The 27,019-nt window shown below is 39.9% G+C and overlaps 2 protein-coding genes across 7 annotated transcripts in view; one reads left to right on the top strand and one right to left on the bottom strand.

The window, feature by feature from the left end:
• ELF1 (E74 like ETS transcription factor 1) overlaps positions 1 to 1,625 on the bottom strand; it is an 85,922-nt gene extending 84,297 nt beyond the window's left edge. For both annotated transcript variants that reach the window (XM_014890709.2, XM_088159714.1), the window contains exon 1: positions 1,486 to 1,625. The gene's annotated coding sequence lies outside the window, so the exon portion shown is untranslated. The remainder of the gene's footprint in view (positions 1 to 1,485) is intronic.
• On the top strand, positions 1,608 to 25,101 carry WBP4 (WW domain binding protein 4). 5 transcript variants are annotated; one of them, XR_015801500.1, is made up of 11 exons: positions 1,613 to 1,746; positions 8,235 to 8,307; positions 9,729 to 9,791; positions 9,893 to 10,016; positions 10,829 to 11,041; positions 11,829 to 11,884; positions 14,692 to 14,758; positions 16,696 to 16,835; positions 17,864 to 18,087; positions 19,836 to 20,152; positions 24,020 to 25,101. XR_015801500.1 is itself a non-coding variant. In XM_088159718.1 (11 exons), coding segments are annotated over exons 1-11 (1,245 nt in total). In that variant the 5' UTR covers positions 1,613 to 1,744; the 3' UTR covers positions 24,099 to 25,101. The 5 variants fall into 5 exon arrangements, 4 of the variants coding, with proteins under 4 accessions (XP_088015846.1, XP_088015844.1, XP_088015845.1 ...); XM_088159718.1 differs by having other exon boundaries at positions 19,836 to 20,039; XM_088159719.1 differs by lacking the exon at positions 9,729 to 9,791 and having other exon boundaries at positions 19,836 to 20,039.
• Positions 25,102 to 27,019: the final 1,918 nt, after the last annotated feature.

The raw sequence follows: 27,019 nt of genomic DNA, 5'->3' as shown, positions 1-27,019 counted from the left end.
GAACTACCCTGGCACTCGGGGGTTAGAGCTGTGCGGACACAATGTCCCATGTCCTTTCTGTAGGTGGGTGCCTTCATTCGAGGTAGCAAGGACCCTCTGAAGAGTCTTCAGAGTCTCTGCTGCACTAATTAATAACCAATGCTTACAGAGGCAAAGCCTTTAAACTCTTCCCCAATTTAACAAACCCAATTTAACAAACTCAGGGGGGAAAGATTACTTTTTTGACTAACAGCTGTAAATGAGCCCATGTGTGTAAGTAGCTAAATTTTAAAGTTGAAACAAACATAAAAAGTCAGTATTTGCCATGGATTTCCACTTAGCATCTAACCAGAATAATTTCAAAAGTTGCTTAGATGGAGAAAAGGCCACCAACCAAATTTCAACCCAGGGCATATATTTATAGCCATGTTGTGAACTACATAAAAAGTACACTTATAATGGAAATGCTGACAAACGCAAAACTCCTGCAGCTAGCTATGACAGTCTGACCACAAGCCCTCCTTGTGAGAGGAAAAGGCAAACTCCTCACCTCCTTTCTCGGGCAGCTCCACAGCGAGCTGGGGCGGGGGGTGCTAGGTACAAGTACCGCTGTCTGTCCTTGTAGGGTGGACCGAGGTAACTCTTACTCCCCGTATTTCCCACATGTTGAATAAGACACCCCCTGTTTTGCCATAAACAACCGGAGGGCCTCTTACAGCCATGACTCACTCCGCAGGCTTCTCCTCCACCCCTGTGCGTGACTGTAGCAAACAGGCTGCCAGCTGCAGCCGGTGAATTAACATGACTTTTTTCGCAGAACCGTGGGGAGATCAGTCTCACAAGGCTGGGCGGGGAGGGATGGGGGGGAAGGGTGAGGGAGTGCTGTGGAACACCAGCCCGGGGTGAGTTTTATTCGTGGGAGAAGCAGCAGAGGAGGCGATCCTGGGCCAATGTGCCGGGGACGCCCGGGTGTGACCGTGTCGTGCCCGTCCCCGTCCCCCCCCTCCGCCCAGGACGGCGCCAGCCCTTGCCCCCCCTCTTTCCCCCTCTCCCGCGGCCCCCGCCGCCGCCGCGGCTGCCCCAGGACGGCCGGAGAAGCGGACGGCCGGGAGAGAGGGAGGGCAGGGCGGCGGCGACAGGGACAGAGGGGAGAGGGAGGAGGTGAAGCCGGCACGCAGCAGGAACCCTCCCGACACACGCACCGCCGAACTCCCAGAAAGTTGGCAGCGGCGTCCGGCGGGACGGGGCTCTGCTGGCCGCCGCCCCAGGGCGCGCACCGCCGCCCGGCCGGGGCCCGCTGCCTCCCCAGCCCCTTCGCACCCTATCACCGCCCTTCTCCCCACTCCATCTCCCACGGGCGCCGCGGGGCAGGGACTGCCCGGCACGGGGCGCTACCGGCGGTGAGGCTCGAACCCGTGGTCAGCCGTGTCTCTCCCCACCGCAGGGGAGGCGGCTGAGCCTCCCGGTGCCCCCAAGCGCGGGACTCGGGCGGCGGGCGGCACTCACCGTGCGGCCGCGGCTCCTTCTCCCTGTCCGGGCGGCTCCCGCTGAGCGCTCGCCTCCTCGGGGGCGAGGGAGGAGGAGCGGGCGAGGGCAGGAGGTGGAGAAGGGCGGGGAGGAAAGCGCGGCTTGAGCCCTCCCGGCTCCCGTCGGCGCGCTCCCTCCCTCTCCCGGCGCCGCCCCATCCTTCCCCAGCGGCGCGGCGAGCGGAGGGGAGCGCAGGGCGGCAGAGCGGAGCGGCGGCGCTGCTGCTAGGGGAGCAGCGATGTGAGTGCCGGGGGCCGGGAGGGAGCGGGCACAGCCCCCCGCCCTGCGAGCCGGGGTCGGGCCGGGCCGGCGGCGTGCGGTGCGGGGGCCGGGCCGGGCCGGGCCGGGCCCCCGCAGGCCGTGGGGCGGTCGGGGCTAGTGGGGCTACGGCCGTGCCCCGGCTGTTGCCGGCGACCCCCGCCCCGCTGAGTGAGGCGTTTCACTGTCGCTGCAGCCCCTCTGCTCCCGTCCGGCCTGCCGCTGTCCTCAGGTTGTTTGTTTTTGCTGCGCTGCCTTGGTCTTATCGCCGCAACCCACGCCGGGCAACGCCGGGCAGCTTCGCCTCCCTCTGGCGTGGCACTCAGCGTCCCTCAGCTCGGGGCGGGGAGGGCTGCGGGGAATTGGGCCCGTGGCCCCTCACCCTGCACCCCATCCCTGTACCCCATCCCTGTACGTTTACTCAGCCCCGCTCTCTCTCTTTCCCCTCCTTCCCTCTCCCCTGCACTCCCCCACACTCCCTCCCGCCCCGCTCTCCGTCCCCCTGGCCTCCCTCTCCCAGGTCCCCCCGCCTTGCGGCCTCCTTTGCCGCCTTTGGTTCTGGGCGAGGCGTGAGGAAGAAAATTCTCTGTGCCTTGGTTTATCTGGCCATCGCTATCTGCTTGAAGCCTTTAATTAGGAAATTTGTGTTAATACCTGACCACGTTTGAGGGAGGGGGATGTGTAAAAATCCAAGCTGCTGTCTTTATTAGGTGAGAATGGCGTATAGAATGATATGTCTATTAGCTTATGTCTGTTACTTATCAAAATATCCTAACTTCCCTACTGAAAAAAAAATAAAAATCATAACCCGGTCAAAAATTTCTCTAGAGGTCTGTCTGTGGGGCATTGCTTGATGGTGAGCTCTGCCTTGCAGTCTGGTACTAGGTACAGCAGTGTTCTTAATTTTAGTTTTTGCTAAAATTATACCTGAACAGATTCCTGACCCAATTTATGTTGCTGTTTTTTTCCTCTCTTCTAATTCTTATCACATTCTTCCTGACATAGCCCATATCCTTCTTCTGCATCTACAGCAGCAGACCTCTGCTCTCAGGAGATATCCCTGACTTCAGATATTTAACTTTTGAAAGCTGACTCAGGCAGTTCGCTTTAAGTTCCCTGTATAAGGATGAAACACGCACCTAAGGAGTTTAATGTGCTTCTCAAGTGTCTCTTTAGGATGCAAAGAGTGCTGGCTTTGAGGTGACAGTTTCCATCTATTGGCAGGGAGAACTGAGACAATTCTACCTCACTGTTTAGACAACTGAAGTTAGATGACCTGGAGAATTGGAGCTCCATACATGCAGAAGGCCGCTTTCTCTGATATCTGTGCATTCCTGTACATTAAAAGTATTCTTGTCATTGGAAGTGGTTGAGTCACCATCCCTGGAGGTAGTTGAAAGACAGGTAGATGTGTCGCTTAGGGACACGGTTTCATGGTGGATTTCGCAGTGCTGGGCTAAGGGTTGGATTCAATGATCCTAAAGGTCTTTTCCAACCTAAATGATTCTGTGGTGCTGTAATTTATAATTTTGAAAAGGGGTCTGGTAAAGCAGATTCATGCAAATACAGGTCAGGCTGAGCAGCTTCTGCAGGCTCTGTTTTCTATTGGATATTGTAATTTTTATGTAGTTCACAGAGGGCTAATATAATGATAAAAAGAAGCAGACATTTGGATTGTGAATTAGAATTTACATAGGGATTGCAAAAATTATAATTGACCTGAGGGCCAGAAGAGCAAAGCCCTTCAGAGAACTGCCATGTTTCATGTGGTTGAAACTTCCATCCAGTTCGGCTCTGTAGGAGCCCACGTTATAAATATATACTGTGTTATCTATTAAAAAGCCAGCAAGCTGGGATTAGGCAGAAGGACAGTCCCATGTACTCGCAGTGTCAGAGATACTCTTTTCTTTAGACTTTATATTTAAATACCTTAAAAAAATGTTGAGGGTATTTAACTAAGAAGAGTTTTTAGGGTACAATTAGTACACTATGAATGAACAGAGTTGCTGTGATTATTGGGGAGTGTGAGTCATTAGGGGCTGCGGCACTGGGACCTACTTCACAGTACAAGAAAGAAAACATTTTTGATCTTCTTCTCTGCCAATCTTAGCATTGCAATTTTACATCTCACCAATACTGGGATATTTGAATTAGCATTAGCTGTTCTGGAACAGCTTCTCATGTGGAGGAGGGTCTGTTGTGACATACATGGAATTACTTTTTTCTTCTATTTTTTTCTACTTCTTTCCATTACAGAAGTGTTACTTTTGTTCAGAAGTACACAGTATTTCCAAATAGTGTTCAGAAATAATAACAGATTCTGTCCTTTTGAGTGGCTGTTATAGAACAGCCTCAATATGTACTCTGAATTAATTTGCATGTGTAGTCAAGAACTTGAGTCTTACTCACAAATGTGCATTCAAGGTGATGAAGCAACTCTTCGGTGCTCAAACTTGCAGAAAGCTGTAAGATGTTAAATTCTCGTAAAGTGCTTGGAGGTTGTAGATACTCAAACCAAAGAAGACTGCGGAGTGCTGCTTTTTACCCCCAAGGGCTTCTGATTTGGACAGATACATCCCTGATACAAACCCCCTGCATCCCTCCCAGATTTCAAGTCAGATATTTTAGAGCAGAGTTATTCAAAGCAAATGCTTCCAGATTTTGTTTGTACAATAAAATTATTTTTCATTGTGTTCAGAACCACCTAAACCAGTTGTTTCTCCTCCCACTTTGATTTCGTACGTGGAAAGAACAAAATCCTCTAGCCCAATCTCCACGTAAAGTTTAGCAAAGCTGTCTCAGCTCAAGAAAACTACTTTATGAGAGTATATGTACTCCCTGTATAAGGAAAGCTGTTTGCACCACGTGTTGAAACATTGATGGTACAGTAACTTGTGAGGAGGAGCAGCCTGCGGGTTGAGGGTTCAGGGCCCTGGACTCCAGTACTTGAGTTAGTCTGCAGGTTACTTCCTGAACCTGTCCTTTTTGCATACTCCCAAACACGTGGTTCCTGCGCTGGGATGCATAACCTGGTCACTGCAGCATAAGCTGTGTGATTCTCCTGGCTCAAGAAATGTGTTGTATAAACACATGTGCAGAGTATAAATACCTGAGTTTCAGTGCTTTCTCTCCGAGTTTCATAATTTTCATACCTTTTGGAATGGCAAAAGGGGCAGGCATTGTTAATGCAGAGTTGCTACTTGTTCTTTCTTGTCTTCTTGTTCACTCTGATGTTTTTATTTCAGAAATCTGAAAATGTTTTTAACATTGATCAATTTCCACTCTGCTGTTTGCAGCCAAGACTTTGTCGTCTCCTGAGTTTCGAAAAACCAGCTTGATGTTAATTTCCTCCTTTTCCTTCCTTTTTCTTTAGCCCCCTAAAATGTTGTATATTCTTCTTCTGAGTGGTATGTGCAAAAGGTGAAGGAAAATCACTGTTCTTGAGGAGACACAAACTGGTTGCAAATTAGTATGGGATTTCTAAGTGTGGATGAGTCTACAGCAGTTTGTCCAGAAGTTCCAATACCAGTACCCATCTGTATTGGTTGTGCCTTGTTCCCTGGTAGCAGACTACCAAGTTGACTTGCTCAGCCAGGTCTGGAAAGTCGGACTCCAAAGAGATTTGGTCCAGAGCCCTAACCCCGAGTTAGAGCTTTGCAGTAAAACTGACACATCTCTCTGGGTCTGTGTCACCAAGCTCCCTTTTGGGAGCCATGCCTGGTGAAACGTGTGCAGTGCTAAACCTCAACCCTGCAAACCTGGACAAGGTAGATGTGATGCACTCTAGACTGTCCCCTTGTTTTAGTGAAAGGAGGAAAGGGAGTTATACTGGTGCTGGCCGGCTGGCCAACTTTCTAGTCATTAGGAGGCTGGCCCGGCTGCAGAGCTGAAAACAAGAATCAACCTTAACTTTATTTCTGGCAGAAGACAAGGAATCTTAAACGCTGTACCATTTTGTCTGCAGTGACTTTATGAAATAACTGTGTTTCTCATGACTTGTACATAATTATTCAAGAATAAAAAGCCTCGGTACTACTTTAAGATTGTCTACTGAAGCCTGTATTTGTCAGATTGATAAAACAATCACAGACTTTAAAACCGTCTGAATTGTGGATGGATCTGAATTGTGACAGGAGCCCATGAAGCACTTGTAGCATCTCAATAAAGTGAGGTTTCTCTTGAGATGCTGCTCCTTTCTAAATATGCCTCTTTGGTTTGCTCTCATTACAGCACCACTGAAACAAACTTTGAAGGTTCTGCTGTTGTTACAGTGGCAGATGTTATTCGATGGATATTTCAGCTGAACTTGCTCTTGGTTTTTTCCTGTTGTTTGAACTCAATTAGAAAATCTTTAAGAGAATTATTTGGCATATAAGATTCCTCGTACTCATAAGCTACAGAATTGAGATAATAAGTTATACAATTAATTCCATTAATCATGAAATGCAGGATTTAAGGTTCTTAGGATATATTGCACACTACCATTTACATTTATTTTATATGTAACAGTAAAGAGACAGCTCCAGTTTTTAATGAAAACTAATAGGAGATGAAGCTAAAAGATTTTTATCAAGATGTGGATTTGTTCTGAAGCCACAGGTGTGCCCTCAGGTTCTCCAGGGTAATTGCCTATGTATTGCTACAGTGGTTTGCAACAGATGTGGTGGCCAGCAGCATACAGGAAAGAAATTGGTGTAAAATAGAGCTGTGAAAATATGGCTCATCAAATTCTCAGGTCTTGACTTGTGGTGGATGCAGCTGTACAGTCTTAATTTTAGCACTCACATTTGATTCTGTTAAAGAGAAAGAGCCTCCTGTCTTAGGTTAAACTTGGAAGAGGGCAGAGGTTCTTGCACATCCAAAACATGCAGTGAGACTTTTTTTACAGTTTGTGTTCTGTCAAAATTGGTCCATTGCCATAGGAAGTTTAACCCTGCATTTAGCTGGAAATTTATTGTAGATTATGTCAAAGGGTTTAGAGACAATTTGTAACTCAAGAAGGAAAAAAGATCTTAAGGTATTTTTGAGCTTAGAATTTCTCCCTCCCACTCAGCTGGTTTTCCAGCCAGATCATCTTGGGCTTTGCCCCCAGTATGTTTGGGTATAAGTCTCAAAAAACCGCTTTTAATTAAATGTGTGACTAAGTAATCACATAGTTCTAAAGTACAGCATTTAGGGATGAGCAGATTTCTGTTTAAACTGGGGAAAGCCCAGCTGCTTCTTTCTAGATTTCCAGGAAATTGCTTGAAAAGCTGTGCATTGCTAACACACTATTGCTTATAAGTTGGTATATTTTTGCAGAGTACATCCTTCGTACTTAGGCTTTCAAATAATCATAGCCTCTTGGTTGATTGTATTTTTGTGTGAAGCACTGGTGGGTGAGTGTATTTTGATACCTGCTTAAATTGTAGGAGTTGAGTTGATCAGGTCTGTTTCTGTAATTAAAGATCTGCTCACATGTATCATAAGGATTGAGGGTGCTATTGTTGTCCATGGAGGAAGTTTTGGTTTTATTGAGTAAGAATGTCAGGAAGTATTTTCCTTGAACTTTGTACAGTGGCCTTCAGACCAAAGGCCAAGATTCAATTTTTGTGATGTTCTCAGTGTAATCATGAATATTTTTAAAATATTGTCCCTCATTCTTTGACGTTTTAACTTAAAAATATAGAAGCCTGTTGCTCAAATGTGTTCTGGTGAACCAAAGTATTGTGTTTGTTGCTGCAAGCCAATGAGAAATAGAATTGCTTCTACACAAGTCTCATCTGGCATTAGAAAGCGGTTTTTGATGAAGAAACAGCCATTGGAGGTTGTTGGTTTTATTATTAAATACTTTGATATACTAACTTTTCAGCTCTGAGGAGTTTTCCTCAAGTTTCCTTGGTTATCTAATTCCATGGTTCAGAAATTCCTACGTTTTTGCACTGAAATATCCAAATAATTTATTGCTGTGCCTGTGACCCCACAGGTCAGAATCTGGTCTGAGATTCACTCCCCACAGAAGCTCAGCGTTGTCCAGAACTGCACCTTTGTGTTGCTGAGTTCACTGTGTAGAGTATCCAGCACTTTTATGGAAAACAGTGCAAGTTGCACTGGTCAGAAAAGCTGACCATTCCATGTTTAAATGGGGTGTCTGGAGCTGCTTGTTTATCTCCGACTTGCTTTGTCTTGTATTTCTGATTCTTAGAGCACCGCCTCAGTTGTAAAAATTCTGCAATATTTGGAGGTCAAATGGTCAAAATCCCAGTACTGAACTGTGCTTTACGAGACACAGTTGTTAATACAGCTACTCTTACTGGCTCCCCAGACTTGGTTTAAAACAAAAAAAAATCAAACTCTTAGTATTTAATCACCCGAAGAAGACTAAATTTAGTTTCTGAATATATATATATATATATATATATAAATATATACTAAAACCTGTGGCTTTGGTTATTGTTTCAGATTACACATCTTTTTTTTTCTTTCCCCAGGGCCGATTACTGGAAATCTCAGCCTAAAAAATTCTGCGATTACTGCAAGTGCTGGATAGCAGACAACAGACCTGTACGATGGTCTACCATACTATGTCCACTATTTTAAATATTAGGAATTTGAATTACAGGCTTTAAACATCACTTTTTGATACTAGTCTGTTAATGCATATAATTTATCCTATAAAAATGCCTTTGTGAAACCTGTGGTGCTTAAAATATATTACATCAGAGCCAGATGCCCACATACAAGATGGTGTATGCTGTTCTCCTTGGCAGTACAGATAAGGACTAAATATCTGACCCTGCTTATTCTTCGAGTTCTGTAATTTAACATTTGGTCTGTCTTGAAACTGTCTGTGCCTGTCCTTTGCTTTCATGTACAAGTAGAAAGCAAAGCCTGGCGTCTGTACTGTTTGTATGTGGTAGGCACAGTACAGCCAGTGCTCTGAGCTCTTAAAGCAGGTTTCTTTCATTTCACACAGCCGACAGAAGCATTACTGGGTTACAGAAAAGTGTTTCAGACTTGCAGATGCCTTTTGCAGACTACTAGACACCTTAGTGTCTTCCTTAGTAGTAAGTTTTGCATTCCTGACTGGATGCCAGGGGTACTCCTAGAGCTTAGCTTCCTCTGGCTTACAGTAAGATACCTAATTAGCTCACATGGACTGCAGGTATCTTCTCGGAGTAAGTAAAGAGAAATGCATGTCAAGGGAGGGATTTGAGCAACTTGCAAAGTCTGTCTCTAAATGAGATGAGTCATCCTGGGATGTGCATCCTCTGCACATCGGTTTGTGCAAAGGTCAGGCTTAGGCATCTAACATCTGAGCACCTAAATTATGTTTTTTAAACTGATGTTTTTTATGTGAGAAGCACATGAGGACAACCACTGTTGTACCTGAGCTTCTGACCTCCTTCCAGCTCCTACTGGCTTCAGTCTTCCTGGCAGCTTTTTGGCTTGCAGACTGCTCTGTTATCCTTAGTTATCCAACTTTCCCACTTTCTTCTCTCTTTTTCAGATTTTTGTAGTTGCAGACTAGTTTAAATTAATGAGATATTTCTGAAGTGTAGCACAATGTAATTAAGGGCAGTAGCTAATACTTGGAATATTAAGTAGCCCATATGGTTTTTAAAAGTTTGCATGAAAACAGGGAAAAAAAAATCTTTATGATATGTGCAAGGATAATATGAAGAGGGAACACAGATTCCCTGTTACTTGTCTCAAGCATGTATGCTGAGCAGTATTATTTGGAAAAAAAAGTCATATAAATATACTATGAGATTTTATAATTTCTGTATTGAATGTTTCTCAGTGTTCCTGTATTCTTGTAGCCATTTTAGAGCTATAATGTCTTCTGTAAATGTTCTCAGAACAGGTTACATTTAGGCTTGTTCAATTAAAATTAGTCCAGTTAAATATTAAGTAAGTAAAGTTAATTGTTTTAAAATTGTATAATACATGTTACTTTTCTCGGTTTTTTTCTTAATTTGAAGAGCATTGAGTTTCATGAAAGAGGAAAGAATCATAAAGAAAATGTGGCAAAGCGAATTAGTGAGGTAACTCAAATATCTTAATTGCACAAATGCTTATTTTTTACTCTCTTTCATTATCAGATTGATTTAATTTATCCTCTTGGGGGCTTTTTGTTTTGTTTTAGATTAAGAAGAAAAGCTTGGAAAAGGCAAAAGAAGAAGAAAACATGTCAAAAGAATTTGCAGCAATGGAGGAGGCTGCAATGAAAGCATATCAAGAAGATATGAAAAGGCTTGGAATTAAGCCAGGTAGTTCATATAGCTGCTAGAAGATTAAAGACAGAATTGAAAGAATATTGAATTGAAAGTTTTGTCTTAAATTAGGTTTAGGGGCAAGAGAGGAAGCTTCCAGGACTGTTGCTCATTAAAAAAAAAAAATGAAGTCTGCAAATTGCCAGTAGTAGAAGTTGCAGTACAGAGTATTTATAGCTATGGTGTCCCCTGATCCATGGAACAATCAGATTTGGAGGAGAAAAATTAAACAATGCGTTAACAGAAAGTTAGGCTGTAGTTGGTGCTTTGAATCAGCAGTGCAGCTTCCTTTGATTAATTTCACTTTTGATGTTTCACTTTTGCCAGTTGGAGGCAAGAGTTCCCATGAGTAGGAGAGGCTGGTTCCCACTGCTGTGAAACAGTGGAGATGAGAATGTCCTAGTCAGCTTGCAGCTCAGCAAGTACCTTTGTTCTGTACATTGAAGGCATATTATCCTTTAAAAACAAGTTTGTAGTTTCAGGCTCCTGTAGTAGCTGTCTTCTTCATAACCCTTTTAGTTTCTCTTTTGTTGTTTGTTTAGGCTGTTTAGTTAGGTCCTTATGATTTTTCTCTTTGTTACTCATAATTATAAATTTGGACATTGTTATGATGCTATAGTAGTGGTACAAAGCAAGATTCTTTTAATATAGTCTTTTAAGTGCACCTGCTACGAGTATAATACTAATGATTTTCACTCATGAGTGAAAATACTCATAAGAACAAAGTTTGCTATTTTCTGTTGTGCAAGAATAACTAATATTTAAGTTCAGAATAGTACTCTTTTTTAAAGGATATTATTTTCTCTAAGATGATGTAGGCTCCAGTTCAACACAGAGTAAAACGCAGAGTAACACAGTGGAAACTAAAGCAAAGAAAGAAAAGAAAGAGAAGAAGGAAAAGAAAGAAAAGAAAAAAAAGACACCTCAGGATGCCTCAATGCCACCAAAAGCTGAAACGAAGGAGTGGGTGCAAGGATTATCTCCCGAAGGCTATACATACTACTACAACACAAAAACTGGAGGTAAAAGCTACTGAGGAGCAGATGCAGATATAATTATTGAATATAAGTGAAAAAAGACAGGCTTAATTTTTTTTTACTTTTCTGCTCTTTCAGTAGCATGCTGTTAATTAAAATGTGAACACTTAGATGGAGTTTTGGTATTTAACATCTGAGACTTGGGTATCCAGAATTTCAGACTGGTTTTGCTGTTGATTAATAATGGAACAATGCAGTAATTCCACAGTTTCTGGAAATGTTTAGCCTGCCAGAGATTTAAGTACACAAAGATAGCTGTGTTCTTCCTGAAGAAGATTTGTGATCAGGAACGTGAAATAAACTGATTGTGTCTTTCCACATTTACATGATTTATCTAACTGGCTTCTCTTAAGAAGCTGCATGTTGTGATTTACTTTAGAACATAAAAGCAACCCTCTTTTATGATTAATGAGACTGTTACAAACTGTTTCTTACAAATTTAAGGATTGATGTTAGTAATTACTGTAGTCTTTCATAATTTTTTTTTGAACCAAAAATCCTGTATCTCTGTATCAGGCATAGTAATGGAGTCTGGAGGGTTGTTAGCTCCAGTAAAGTCAGCTGTAATTATGATACTTTGGTTTGTTGTTCATACCGTAGTTTGGTCAAGGATTATTCATATTCCAGTGTGGTGTATATATATTTATATAATTTGTTTATATATGTGCACACAGCAGTGTCATATCAGTTAGATCTGTTTTTAGTCAAGATTATTAAATATAAACCAAATTGAATGATATGAAATAGGTGAAATATGCTTTTGTTTTTTAAGAATCACAGTGGGAGAAACCTAAAGGATTCCAAGGCAACTCTCAAAACTCACAAACGGTAATCAAATTATTCATAGTTTTTTTTGTCCTTGTAAACACTTAAATAGTTTAAGCAATTTACATGATTGAGGAAGATTAATTTTTTTGCTCTTTATAAACATAGGAAAATATAATTTGAATATGTAGAATCTTTTATGATAAGCTGCAGTTTTACTATAGAAATCCTATTTGACGAATTTGTCTGTCAAGGAAAGAGAAGTAATTAGTGGTGGTTGGGTTCCTGCAGAACATACTTCTTTTATGCTTCAACCCATAAAATTGAAAGTTTTGGGGAAATTCTGAATAAATTCTCATAAACCTTTCTTGAATGAAATGTAGTTATAAAAACTAAATATTACACAGTTGAAGTAGTTAAGCTTCTTTTATCTAAGGCAACACTGAGACTGCATTGCAGAAGAATGCCCATTTTTTGGTGTTTGCTTTATGATATAGTCACATAATAAATTGTGTTTTTACTGGGTTTCTTATGATCATGAAACCTATATGAAAGCAATTATTCAGCAAAATTAGTAATTTAGTACATTACTTAATTTTCCTTATTTGAGGCACAGAAAAACTTGTAGAATAATCCAAAGGCTGAAAAATTTCTCATTATGATTAATGGGTTTTCCCATTATAGTTACCACTCCAAGATTGTTGTGCTTCACAGCATCAGAAACAGGATTTTTCCAACACTCCTGTGATGTTATGTTTCCCTGTTCTCAAGATTGGTGTCATATATGTGCTTTAATTTGATATCAGTTTTGTTGGGTTTGCCAGTGTTGGATTTTACACTAGAGTTGAAAAAAACCTAGTGTTCTCAGAGTGCTTGACATTCTGTAGTTCTGTATCATCACATTGTGTGCTACTCTGGCTTTCTGATTTCTTTGTCCTGTGGGTTTGCACAGCTTGTTAATCAGCACTTCTACTTTATCTTTCCAGTCAAGGCATAGTGTTGCAATATGTAACCTTCTACTGAAAGATGTGGTCCTGAAACTAATCTTATATGGTCCTTGGTACATATTACCCTGACAGTGAACTAGTTCAGGCAGTGGAGGCATCAGAGTTTAGCTTAGTGCTTTGGAGACTTATTTCCTTGCTGTCAGCATTCTGAATAATCAGAAAAAATGCCAATGTGGGGAGAGCAGATTGGAGGGGAAAAGGCACTCCCTTCTTGGCAACAATTTGAAGTTAGCTCATCCTGGCCATATCAGAAGCTCACACCTTCAGCCCCCAGTATCTCTAACACCACACAGCTGTATTTTGCCATTCCTCCCTCACTCTGCTCCATGACTTCGTCTTGAGTTATTTTTGCTATGGCTAAAAACAAGCATTTGATTGCTCCCTTATTTAGTCTGAGCTAAGGATATTGGGAACATTCCAGATCTCTAACAAGGACTCATTGCCCAGAAAGTAAAGGGCATGCTTGCAATATGTCTTGCCAGGAGCCCTCCTGGTTTTACAGCACATTAGGTTTTGCTCAGACTTGGTAAGAGGTGGGGAGAACACGGTAATGAAGGGGCATGTTGAAGGCTGCCTATAACCAGTTAGACTGACAGTGTGTTTCTTAGCATTTCTGTCATGGGACACTCAGTGTCAGATAGTGTCACATATTGGCTGAAAACCTCTAACAGGTCTACAAATGCTCAGAATCTAATTCTTAAAAAAAAAGATGGGTTATACTTAAGACTGGGCGTTTTTTATCTTCTTTATACTTAAAATAAACTTTCCTTTTTCTTCTTTTGTCAAAACCAGCACACTGAAACTTCTAAGAGTAAAACCTTGAGAAAACATGATTCTGAAGGCTTTCATGCCTTTGCCTGCTCTGAACCTACCAGTACAAATATTTTGTGTTTACAGAGTGGGTGTAAGAAATTTAACTTCTGATTGTATTGTGTTTTTATTAAAAAAACCCCTAAATTTTAATAAAGAGTATTAAGCAAATGTATAAGTGTGCAAAAGCCTGTCTGTATATCTCTGTATACACACACACATTTGTTAATACCAAAATAATGTATGGTGAAGTTGCCCAACACAGAGTTGGTAGTATTGGTACTTAAGGAGCAGGGAAGTAGTTGTGTGTGTAAGAGGGGATGAAAACTTTTTTTTTAAGGAAGATGTTAGGACATGGGTAATGACTAATTAGATAGCTGTACCTGATTCTGAAAAAAAAAATTACATATCCACAAAGATATACCAGCAAGTTTGGCCACATTTCATGTTTATTTATTAATTAGTAGGGAAAAAGAGTGCATTGGTGAAATTGGTGCTTTAGTAAAGAAGTAAAATTGTTGGCATGCAAAGTTTGATTCTATAATTATTTGTTGTAATGTTCTATTTTGGGATAATTTTTATTTGGTTTTGTATATTTAATTTGTGATAAAATTTATTGGTACTAGTTTTCTGTAGCCCTCACAAAGACCTAAGTCTCCCAGAGAATTGTTTCAGCAGTCTCCTCTAAAGACAATGACACAAATAGGAAATTGCAGCCTCAGGGGTGAATACTTTCAGAAAACCCAAACATGTAAAATAATGGCCTATATAAAAATTTAAACAGTATAGCAACATTTATTATACAGCCCCATATTAACTATCTATCTACTATTTGAGAAATAACCATGTAGGTGCATTTGCAGTATTTTAAGTTATGGAATTCCATTCTCGTTGGAGTCAAAGGAAAAACTGTCTAACAATGTTAGAGTTTCAAGCTTTAAACTAGTAAGATGATCACAGACAAAAAGTACTCAGGGGTTGAATAGACTTCTAAGTGATGCTTTGGCTGATCCTGAAAACTTTTCTTCATGAGCTCCTGTATCTTTTTCCTAGGGAGCAGAGTGGGTGGAAGGTGTCACTGAAGATGGTCATACCTATTACTATAACACACAAACTGGAGGTAAGGAGAACTTTCTTTCCAGTTAAGCTCTGTTTCAGGGGAGGGTTTTCAGAAAAGCTTTTTGTTTTTTTGTTTTTGTAAGTTGAAATAAAATTGTTGCTTAAGTCAGCACTGGCTTTCTGGCTGCATTGTCAGTGTGCATACATTTTTGCTTCAGAGGTTTTTTTGGACATTCAACTTGTAATTCTAAACTATGCATTTGTCTTTATTACATATATATTGAAATTACAATTTGGAAGCTAGAAGAGGGTAGGATTTTGTGTTGACAGGCATGCAGAACTGACTAAGAATCTCCTAAACGTTTTCTCTTGCTGACATAGCATTGATAAGAAAGTCCAGAATCTTACCTCCTACTTTTTTTCCACTTTTTTCCCCCTGCATGGGGATCGTTGTGGTAACTCCCTCAGAACAGCATCTGTTTCCTAAATCTATTTGAATCATTTTAAGGTCAATGATGCCTCTCTGGAGAGCAAGTGGTTTTTATGCTGGCTATGAGTTTTCCTTCTGCAGTTGAGTATGAAGTGGCATTGCTACTGATGCCAAGAATGGGGGGGGGGGAGGGGGGGGAGAAATTCAAAACCTTTTTCACTGGGGCAGTCCCCTGCCCAAATGATTTGCAATTTCTTTTGAAAGGGAAAGGAGATGTTGTTATTTTTAAACATTGCCTTCCAAGTTCAGATACATTTTATGCCTGTTTGCTGTTCTTTTAAGTCCTTCTTGGACATATGACACTTGTGAAGAATATGTTTGTAATCATCACATTTGTCAGAATTTTGGCTTTTGATATTTCAATTTTTATATAGCCATAAGTAAGTGTCTTAGGAGTGCTTGAAAATTACTTCTCTGTTCCGTTAACAGTAATCCCATCCTCTTACAACAAGACAAATTTTTAACTGATCTAAATAGTTATAAGTGTCTCATGTCAGACACATAACTTAGGGGACTGATGGCTTCGGGCTTGGTGCAATGAATGTTGGAGGCTGCACCTACTGCACTCTATGTGACACCTGGGAAAGTGGACTTGCTCAGTTACTAATCTGAAGCCAGCTGACAGCAGTACCCTTAAGAGGCTGCACTGTTCATTGGCTGACAAAGTTATTCATTGCCAGTTTCTTACATCTTTACTTCTTCAAGATAGATCTAGGCACTTACATGTTGTGTTGTTTGCAGTTAGGAAAAAGGGTAGGGCTTTCAACGTCTGAAAGCTTACATAAAATTATAGACTGAAAGTTGGTGTACTTTTACCTTATTCTTACTAAAACCAGTTTTAAGACCACTGAATCAATTTTTATTTGAATATTTCTTCTCAGTGTATTTACTGGAATACTACTTTTAAATTGAAAATGAGGATATATATGTTTTTATATATATATCTGTATGTACATATTCTGCATGTACTTCCATGTCTTTTCAGATTGATGTTTGTATTCCTTGTTTGCTTGAGAGTTCTTTAATTAGAGACCTAATGTTACTAAGAAAAGTAGCACTAGAAAAGGGTTTCGCTGCCTGGAGACCTGAAGCTTGCAGTTATCATTCTTTACTTTATCTGTCTTTTTAATCAATGAACAGCTGAAATCAAATAGGCACATCTACAGAGCAATTAATTTATTTGTCCTGTGGAAGGATGAGAGAGACCACAGTTTTGTGGGTCACGGTTCGATGTGTGTGACGTTTTTTCTAAGAGCTAATTAAAACAAGCTTTATCAACAGTGAACTCAGCTGTCCTAACTTTGTCTCTGCTGGGAAGAAATGTTATCTTTCTGATTATGGTTATTAAAACAAATGTACCAAACCAAACAAATGCAAAAGCTTTTTGCTAAATTATTTGCAGTATTTTTGCATAAGGCAGCACTGCTTCTGAAAGGTTATGTTGTCAAAGCAGTAACAGATCAAAATGAGAAGCATAAATAATATGGTTGTTCAAATGTCTTGGACAGTATCCACATGGGAGAAACCCGATGGTTTTGTTTCATCTTCAAATGAGAAGGGTCAACATGACAATCCTGCAGAAACAGCATCTGAATCAGACTCAGAAGATAGTGAGAATGAAGCAGAGAGTTCAGAAACAAACTTCAAGGTATGTGTTCTTAAGCTTTATTTTACATACATGATCTTAAACTAGAAAATTATAACTGAATCTTTTATATTTTCTAGTAGGCTGTACATACTGAAATGAGATGAAAACATGTGACTAAAAGTAAAACTTTTGCACTTCTTAATAAAATGAATCCTTATTCAATTATTTGGCTCATTAGTGACACTGTTCCAGAATAGAAAACGTGATCTTTCCTTCAACACACCAGAAGTACCTTGAATTCTACAAGGCATGTGATGTTCTCTGAGAAAGGTCACTGTCATCTCTCTGAAATAATCCACAAAATGGTTTGGATTTCAGTGTGAGGATGACTTCAACTTTTCATTGGTAAATGTGACTGCCAATACACCTTCAGGGAATGCTTTGGACTGAAAATGGCATGGTTGTAGTTTCCTTATTAAATTGAGAAAAACCGTAGCACGTAGTACAAAATCTGTATCAATTATATATTTAAAACATAAATTTACAACTTGAGATGAAGGGAGTGATAATGTCTCTGGTTGGTTAGATGGTGTCCCTGGAGCTAGTAATTCAGAACAGAGACAGTTCAAATACAAAATGTATTCCTAGACAGGTGTGAATTGTAAAATACATATTTTTGTATCATTGTGCATCATTACAAACTGCTTACCAGGTATTAGTGATAAGTGTGTGCATCTGCATGTAGAGAAAGTTGCATGTGCAATTTTTCCTCTTTATTTTAAGATACGCTAACCTTTGTTTTCAAGTGAGTTTGTAAGTTTGTTAACTGCAGCCTTGGTAGATGGGATTTTCCTGCTTTAATTTCTTGTAACATTTAAGATTTTTTTTTTCATCTATAAAGCTCAAGAAGAAAATTTTGTAGATTATATCACAATATTAATTTTTTTCTTTCAAGTTACTCTTGTTTGAAAAGCATGAATAGTAGACAATAAGTAGATAATAATAGTAGCAAATAAAAGATGTAAAATAAAGCTGCATTATGTTTTTATTTAGGCTTTTTTGCTTAAGATGGGTTTTTTCCTCTTTAGAGGAAAGGAGATAATGGTGAAGAATCAGAGGAAGGGAGAAAATCCCCTAAAGTTAAAAAGTTAAGTCCTTATGGGAAATGGCAAGAAGTTAAGTCAGAAGAAACCATGGATAAAGAGGAGAGTACATCAGCTTCCCAAGAAACCTCTAGTGATGGATCTAAGACCAACCCTTATGGAAAATGGAAAGCACTTAAAGAAGTAGGGGAAGAACAAGAAGAAGCAGGGTGAGTATCTTTTTACCATACTTATTTTCATAATGTTTTTTGCAAGAACTGAAGCTTTTTCCTCTGAATTCTGGCAGAATTAGCACAACTGTGATTGGAAATGTTGCCCAAATATAATTATTTTCACAATGATTATTTTAATAGCTCTCCATTGCAGATAGAGTTGGTGTTTTGGGTTTTGTGTAGAAGTTCACCATGAGCACAAAGTAAATTCAAGTGATTTAACAGTCATAGTCATGCACTATTTTCTCAGAGGCTGAGTATCAAATATTTAAATGTTACTCTAAGCTTATGTTCCTTAACATCATCTCCTTCAACAATCTCATTCAGCTGCCCCAGGAGTTCCTGTGTGCTCTCTCTCCATGTCAGACCAATGAACTGCAGATGTTTTCATGAAGTGCATCTGATCAGAAGGGTTGTTCTGTTTTTCTGCATAATGCCTGTGGTGGATCTTTTGTTTTTTCCTTGTGAAGTATGCTCTTTTATTGTCAGCTTCTTGTGGGTCCCTCAAGGAGTCTGGTGAAAATGGGTTTTGGAGAATGAAAAGAGCCTTCTACCTTATGCTTACTCCATTTTCCAACATTATTGAGCAGGTAGACCTCGGACAGTGCTCATACTAAATTAAGCACTGATGCACTTCTTGGAGATGATAATGTTCATCCAATGCTTCCTGAATTGGACCAGCTAAACTGCTCCTTGACTCCTGAGCTGAAAAATTCTTTTGGGTTTCTGGAAAGCACTGTGTAGTAAAAACTGCTTTTAGCCACTGAACCCGATTGATCAGTCTATACTTTAACAGACAGGCTTGAGATGAACACGTGTCAACGAGACAAATGCAGTTGTTCATTATTTACTTTAAACTCAGTCTAGGCACAGTGCCAACCACTTCCAGGAAGTTTACATTTTTGGCATACTACAATAATCTCATTTTCTTGACTTGCCATCATTCTTATGGCTCCTGTTTGGGTGCTTGGGTGCTTGAGCATATCCATGTCTTCCTAGAAGCATGGAACCTCAGACTGGGTATAGTACACAAGCTGACATGAGACTAACACTTGGTAGAGCAAAAGTATTCTCGTGTGGATCTCTGCAGCAGTGTTATGCTGGTGCAATACCTGTGATTTAGGTCACTTTCTTGCCAGCTCTTCGGTTCTTCTCCGTCATACGTTTGTGCCATGGGTTATTCTTGTGGAACACAGTGTTTTGCTTAAACTTAAAACTGATAGGTCATTTTTAGTTGTTGTCTTTGATTTGTTTGGATCAGTATTGGCTGTGATCCTGCCCTCCAAAGCCATCTCTCCCAGCTTTGGGTCACTGTCTAATTTGGTAAGCTGGGTCTCTCTTCTGTCATGCAGTCCCTTCAGGATGGACACTTCAGGAAAACAACTCAGTGGTGTTCTGGCAGTGAACCACTGCTACTACTCACTGTCTGCTGTCTTTCAATATTCTTAAATTTACAGACATACTGCCCTGTTATCTCTTGCAGGACTGTTGACACATTGAGTGCTTGGGCCATGCTGTAAATTCTGTACAGAATGAGGTGTTAGTTTGTTACTTTTTATGGCAGCCCACACAGAAGAAACAAAGAACATGGATTTTTTTCTTGATGCCTGTCATGATGATGACTAGAAGACTGCATCTAGCTCAAAGCTGTTTTGTCAAATAAAAATAGCTGTTGCTGTCTGCAGTACACTGTGTTGCTTTAGCTGTGTAGATTAACCCTTTTACATTTTCCTCTCTTCTCCCAGTGAAAATGTGGACCTGGAACTTCCAAATACAGAGAGTGACAATGTAGCACCCCCAGTGCTAGAAGATCCTGAAGAGGAAACAGTCATATTTAAAGAGAAGACAGTCACCTCCCTTGGAGACCTGACGGAAGGGGTGCCAACATTTAAGAAGAGGAAATTTGAAAATGGAAAATCTAGAAACTTAAGACAAAGACTAAGTGATCAGTAATACTTAACAAATAATTTTAGATTCTGTTTAAGTTAGAGTGAATCAAAAGTTTAATATTTTAAACAGGCTTTTATAAAGAAAATATTGGATAGAAGTTAAGGATTTATAGGTATTAAAATATATGTGAGTTTAATATTTTTTTATTTTATTTTGATGTGATTGGTTTTGGAATGGAAGTTTGTGTTAAATTACTTATGCAATATTGTAAATACATGTATTCTTTATTTTAACCATGCCATCCAAGTTCTATTTGCTCTGTGTATGCTGTTTTAAATACATTTCATAAGGTTTTTTACTCCTTTTCTAAGTATGTGAGAATGTAGTGATCCTTAATCTGACAAAAATGAAGCAGACCATTTATTTTTATAGAGGAACTGGATCAATAGAATACACTAGAGAGTAAAATCATCCCCCAAGATTGTTTATGTGGCATAAACAATTCTCCACTAATAAGTAAAATATTGTGCTTACTAACCTTTGTCTGATCGCTTGCAAAAGAGTGGGTGGTGAGACTGCCAACATTTCAAACTGATCATTTAGAAGCTGTTTTTAGAAGAGTTAGTCACATCAGTGCCACCCATTCCAAATGATGTTCTGAAAAATTATTTGTGTATCTGCATGGTGAATGTATTAAACCACTGCAGAAGACTTAACCCTGATGAATCCTAACTTGTACTAACAGCACCAGAGCCACCCCTGTTGGAGTAGACATTTTTGTGGTGTCTTCCTGTCTCTTGCTTTATTGTTGTCTACTTTAATTTTTCCTTCCTTTTACTTACCAAGTTTTCTTTTTTAGTCTTGCTTTCTTTTTGTCACTTTCCTAGATAAAAAACACTTGCCTGATATTTTAATCAAAAAATACTCTAGAGATTTGGCGCTGCTACAGCATACAGGACCATTTTTGAGGTGGTTGTGTTTTTTCTGTTGATAAGAAGCGTGTGTTTTATGGTTGCAGTGTTTGATAAGCTGAGAGGGCCTAAGAGTGTTGAAGCTTCATCATTCTCAGTACCATAGGAGAGGAAACCAAAAGATCAGCAGAGCTGATGGCTGTAGAGTCCAAGATGACTTGGACATTTTCTTAAGGATTGTAGATTAGATTTCTTCACTTAGTGGGATTGGTCTGCATTTAGCATCACCAGGATTCATTGTTTGTGTCAGAATATGTCATTGCTTCTCTAGCCATCAAACAGTGAACAATAAAGGTTCAAATAATTAATCTGTTAAAAACTGCATCTCTGTTCTTAAAGCTCACGGTGTTTTATTCAGGAGAGTCTCAGTCAAAAAAAAAGGCATGTAGCTCAGGCAATTGTCAAGAGTCCAGCAAAATAGAGTTGGAAACTGCTGAGCTTGAATTTCTTGGAGAAAACATCTATCAATCTGTTGTATCAATTGAGAAAGGAGTGCAAGACAGGGAATCTGGTTTATTGTGTATTACAGTGGAAGTTGAAGTTTTCTATTCTGTGACTTTTACTGTATGTTTAGAAGAGAATTAATTATTGTATTTAATCCCATGTGTTTTCTTGGCTTCCTCAGGGTTGGTGCATTTTGTCTGATGTTTGTTCTGATAAATTTGAAAGTTTGCTCTAATAGCTGAGCCTGAATTATCATTTAGAGATGCAGGACACATGAAGGATGCTTCAAAGTCTGAGCTGCAGGAATGCACAACTTGTACTCTAAGGAGTGGGTTTCTTAATCAGATTTTTTAGGGTGTGTTGAACATTACTCCAGGAGCCTGTTCTACCTTGAAGTTTCCTTATGTTTGTGGACAGTTTGCTTTTCCAATTTACACAAGTCCTGCACTTGAGCTAAGTAGCTTTCCTTCACCTTGAATCCATCACATCTTTTCTTTGAAATCACAAACAGCGTCCTTGTGTGGATAGGATCTTCAGTGTCCCACCAGTACTTCTCTTCACCAGCATGAGTCTGCCTGGACTACACTTTCCTAAGTGGATTTCCCTGGGCTAGTTCACCTCGATTAAGGCCATGCATGATGTCACCAATACTTCCTTAGCATATTGAAAGTAACTCTTATTATGTCCCTAAACCTAATTTGCTTTTCCCATGACCCAACACGCTGTCTGCCATGGGCACCCTTACCAGTGACTTACTACTACATCTGATTCTCTCTGCTCCTTTGCTTTTGCCAGCTGCAGAATTTCCAGCTGGTCATGCTTTCCTTTCAAGCACAATTCCTTTTTTTTTCTTGGACAATTTTTGTAATGCTGTACTCATCCTCCTTCTGTTACTCCAAGCCTAAAGTATATGCATTTCATTATGATTTCTGAAAAGTTGTTTTGGTTTATTAGTTTTATCAAATAGTATAGGGTCTTCTTGTAGGCTCCACTTACCCTCTGAGGAGGATAGCTTTCCTCTTTTAGTGAGGTTCCCAAAACATTAGCATCTTTCCTTTAAAATGTTTTGTGGCTTTGAAGTGGTCACAGGCAGCGATTTAAGATACCTGTAACTAAATCTCTTGAGCAGATGTTTAAAGACATCTGAAAATGAGTGTTCAAAACTTGTTTCTTTGTGGAGCTGCTGTTAGTTGTAATATGAACCAAAGGTCTTTGTATTGTGTTAAATAGACAAACCAGAGCATTAGGAAAAAAGATTAAAAGTTTTCCTTGCTCAGAGCTAGTAGTTTAAATACCATACATGTGGTTTTAGCTGATGTGACTTTTAAAGCCTGCATTTCACAAAGAAATACAGCACTTTGCTCTCCACTACCTCTGAAAGTCAGAGGCCAGTTAATTGTTTGTTCTTAAGTGTAAGTTGTATAAAGGACCAGTTGAATTAAGTGTGATATATCCTATTTAATTTTGCACCATGCTGTCATTCAGTTTCCTTACTGTGTATCTAAACCAAATATTTTCTGCTCTACACATACTGTCTTTTGTGAGATTTAAGGCAGACGTTGCTTTTCCAGGACATCTGCTTTGCACAGATCTCCCTCCCTTCTGTCCTATCTCCCTGCAAACTCTTCTACTTTTGAAATTTGCTATAGGAACCCTCTAAGTATTGCCACAGTTAGACTCCTCATCTGCTAACCCTTCTTTGGGCTGCACTCGCTTTTGACAAAGGAATGTTCCTTTTACTGTTTCAGCCAAGTGTTGTCTTTTCTGGCTGGTCTATTTTCTATCAGACAGAGTGCTTTTATCTGCTTGCCTGTTTTTATTGCAACCTCCTTGGTTTTTATTGCAACCTCCTTGAGTGAGGACTACACCCTTGTTTTGTATGATGTCATAGATATTACGAGTAATATGAGGAGAGCCAGAGAGCAAGGGGGAGTCATTGCAATTTCTGATGGTGATTTTTCTGTGTGGTTTCAAGCCAGTCAATTCACTGTTGTGTATTTTTCTTTCCTTGCCTCATGTTTTCATCCAACTTGTCTGCTTAGAAAGGCAGCTTCACAGCATAAGACTTGTGTGTGTTTTTACGGCAGCGCCTGCCTGAAGTTGATGATGCTTTTAGAAGCAAATATATTGCATATACAGAAAAAAGAAAAAAAATTTTTTTTGGGCATTTGCTATGCCAGGAGCTGTACAGAGACTGCTCAGTTTTATCCATATTATAGAATAATCCTTGTTCCTGTTTAGGCTAAAATACATTTTAATCCTTCACCTGGGGATTTGTGATTGAAATCCACACTTTCATAATAGTATAAAGTTTTGTTTGACCCTCATAGATAAAATCTGTGCCTGCAGCATCATCCAGTTCCAATATTCAGTTTTAGAAGTGGGAGGGCTGGTTATGATGTGGATCTGTGCTAAATTCACTAACCTGTGCATGTATAAAAATATTTCTCCTTTTTCTTTCTTCCCTGAAAGAAGTTTTATTTCAGTAAAAATTCTGGCATCTCAGAAAGGGAGTAAAAAACAATTTCATGCTGCTTGGTTTCTTTGATTAGTTTTGAGTTGTGTCTCCCCCTTTTTAGTACATTTCTTATAATTGCTGTCTTCCTCGAATTGTCTTCCTGCAGTATTCCCAGATATGCAAATCTCTATCACCGCTGTGCCGTGTTTCTGGTGTCCTCCTTCACCTTCTCCCTGCTCTGCTGAGATTTCCAGAAAGCTTCGTGTTCTTCTGTAGCCACCATGTGTCCAGGTCCCAGCTCCCATGAGCACTTCTGCTGCCTGTGTGCACTGTGCCCTGAAGAATCCTGTCTGTTTTCCAGCAACACACATGCTATTTCAAACCTTGACTACACGTGCTCTTTTGATTTCCTTGATAATTCCTTTTCCCAAGACAAATTCCATTCCATTCCTCATACAGGGTTTGCAGCCCTTGGATCCTTTTGCTTGTTGGTACAAAAGCTATACCTCTTTATACTTCCTTCTATCAGCTGTGGCAACCCTTGGGTTCTGTTTTGTCAGCCAGACCTCTTTAGTCTCTCTTCTATCTACCTCTTAAGTGCTCCTACCTTCTACCTGCTAAATTATTTAACTTAGAATTTGTGTTAACCATTTGTGTGATTAACAGGTTTAGCTTTGTGAAATGTTTCAGGATAGAACTTGAATAAAAGTTTCCGTACAAAGCAAAAAGTTTTGCAAATTATCATCTCAAAAAGCTAAATTTGCCCAGGAGGATTCCAGAGAGACAGATTTCAGAGATTCCTGGAAAATTTGGGGAATCCCCGGGATTCTCAAAAGCAGATTTGATTTTACCTGTAAAACCATAAATAGCCTATGTTAAAAACCAGCAGTGTTGTACAGATCATGGGCTGGAGACAGTGGATTTTAATGGCTTGCTTGGGTTGATTGAAAAGTGTTTGTTTTAGTATATAAGTAATGTCTGCAAAGTTAAAACAGCTGGTTTCTCAGTTGCAATTACAAAATATTGCAAGCTCTTGAAGTGGAATTTATATGAAAATACCGAATAAAGCTTTCATTTGACCAATCTGCGTTACTATCGTGCATCTGTTCAGGGGGTTTAAGGCAACCTGAGAGATTTAGGGGTGCAGATTCTGTTCAAAATGGGGCCTTGGGTAAATATAAACTAAAATAGGTCTGTAAATATGTAAATGCTTGTTAAAAATAAATACTTTTATTTTGTGTCTACCAACAGAATGTCTGTGTGCCTTCCTGTAGCACCTTAAGCAGTAACTGGAAATTAGTTTATTCTGTGCATCAGTTACAAGTAACAAAGACTGTGGGTTTAAATTTTTTATTTAAAAAATTTTAACTCAGTTCAGCTTAAGATTTGTTGCAGTTACTGTTAGTAACATTCAAAATAAAGCTGAATATATGAGTTTTTTGATTATAACTGACTGTGATTCAGTATTGCATGTTTGCTGGCCTCAGGAACAATGAGCAGTGCTCTGAGAGTCAGATACACACTCGATGACTCAATGAAAGCAATCGAGGCGAGGTACCCGGGCTGCACTCCTTTTGCAGAGGGTAAACATCCATCTCTCCACTGCCATGGCAGGGCTGTTCCTTCCAGGCACACACAGCTTTTGTCTGGCTTCCCTGCTGCCTGGGTCAGACGCTGCTGTGTGAGACCTCAGCAGACAAATGAAAGAGATCCGGGAGCTACATTTCCTATCAATCAGCAGGATCTGCAGAGCAGTGAAGTTGGTGCCTTTCACGAGCTGTGATGTGACATCCATCAGACGAGGGGAAGCCAGGCGGAGCAGTGGTAATTCTTGTTTGTTGTAACGCTATGGGACAAGGAAAGCTGCAGGAGAAGGCTGTTTTGAGCAGAGGAACCTCCTCTTGCTCCCTTGTGCTATTCCCCCGCGTTGTTTGTTTCTCCCCAAGAAACTGTTTCCCTTTTCCTCCGTGTGCTTTGTTACTGTAATTCTTCTTGCTATTGATTTTGCTGCTGAAAGTCCTGATTGCTATTAGGAACCAAAAAGCCCACGCTGAAATATTCTATCCTGAATACACCTCAGAAATAGCAGTGTTATGCTGCATATCCCTTCCTTGAGGACAAGTGCCAGGCCATGGTCAAACACAATCTCTCAGCTCTTTAATCCCACAGAAAGGTTGGGGTGGAAGAGCTTAGAATAAAATACATCTTCAAGAATTTTTTAAGTTTGGAGAAAACAGTTTCAAGTAACATGTTCTCAATGAGGAGAAGCAAATATACCTGGTTTTAGGAAAGCAGAGCATTGCAGGCAGTGGCCTCCAGTAGAAGTGTTTCCACTCTATGCCAAACTGTCACAGCTGTATTTTGCTGCCATGCACATGTATGTGCATTTGCAGGAAAAGCTTAGGACAAAGACCCTTCAGGATCTCCTGAGTGCAGAAGGGGCTCAGCTTCTAAATTTCAATACCTACATTTGGGACATCCAAAACTTAGTAAAGAGGGAAGATGCTGTCTGCTTTCCCTCTTCTCATCACTATGCACAAAACCATCAACAAAAAAGGGCTACAGAAAATTAATCAATCACAAATATCCACAAGGTCTTGCAGAAATATCACTCTCTATCTTCCAGTAAAATAAACAAGGCTCATATTTTTAAGCATTTCAATAATTTTTCATTGTAAACTAATCCTCGAAGTGGCACCTTTTTATTTAAATTTTTTAAGAAGTTCCTAAGAGAAACTTAGAAATGTTTGAGACATATAATTAATAAAATTAATTGGTGCATTTAATTCCACAATGAAAGTGAGCATGGTAATTGGATAACCATGTTAGCTGGATATTCTCCTATTACAGCTGATCATATTAGTTATCACCAGTCTGTTGGCACTGCAAGAAGTATAAGCTCAGTTGCAGATCTCTCTGGAGGGTTCTTTTTCTGGACTGCTTACTGAACAAAGTCGAAGTCCAAATGAATCCTGAATTGCACAGTAATAAGTTTTCTGATTGACTTGCAGAGCTACCAATTAAAAAAAGAAAAACCAACCAACCCAACCAAAGCCCCAAAGCTTCTGTAATTAAAGTGCTGGAAGCAAGAGAGAAATTGTCAGACAAAGCTTGCTGATAAGAACAGACAAAAGAATGGAAAAATAATTGCAGAATGGAAGAACTG

The sequence above is a fragment of the Sturnus vulgaris genome, chromosome 2 (assembly GCF_052056855.1).
Source record: "Sturnus vulgaris isolate bStuVul1 chromosome 2, bStuVul1.hap1, whole genome shotgun sequence".
In the NCBI taxonomy this organism is placed as follows: Eukaryota; Metazoa; Chordata; class Aves; order Passeriformes; family Sturnidae; genus Sturnus; species Sturnus vulgaris.
The sequence above is the reverse complement of the archived record's forward strand: the minus strand, read 5'-3'. Positions and strand labels throughout refer to the sequence as shown.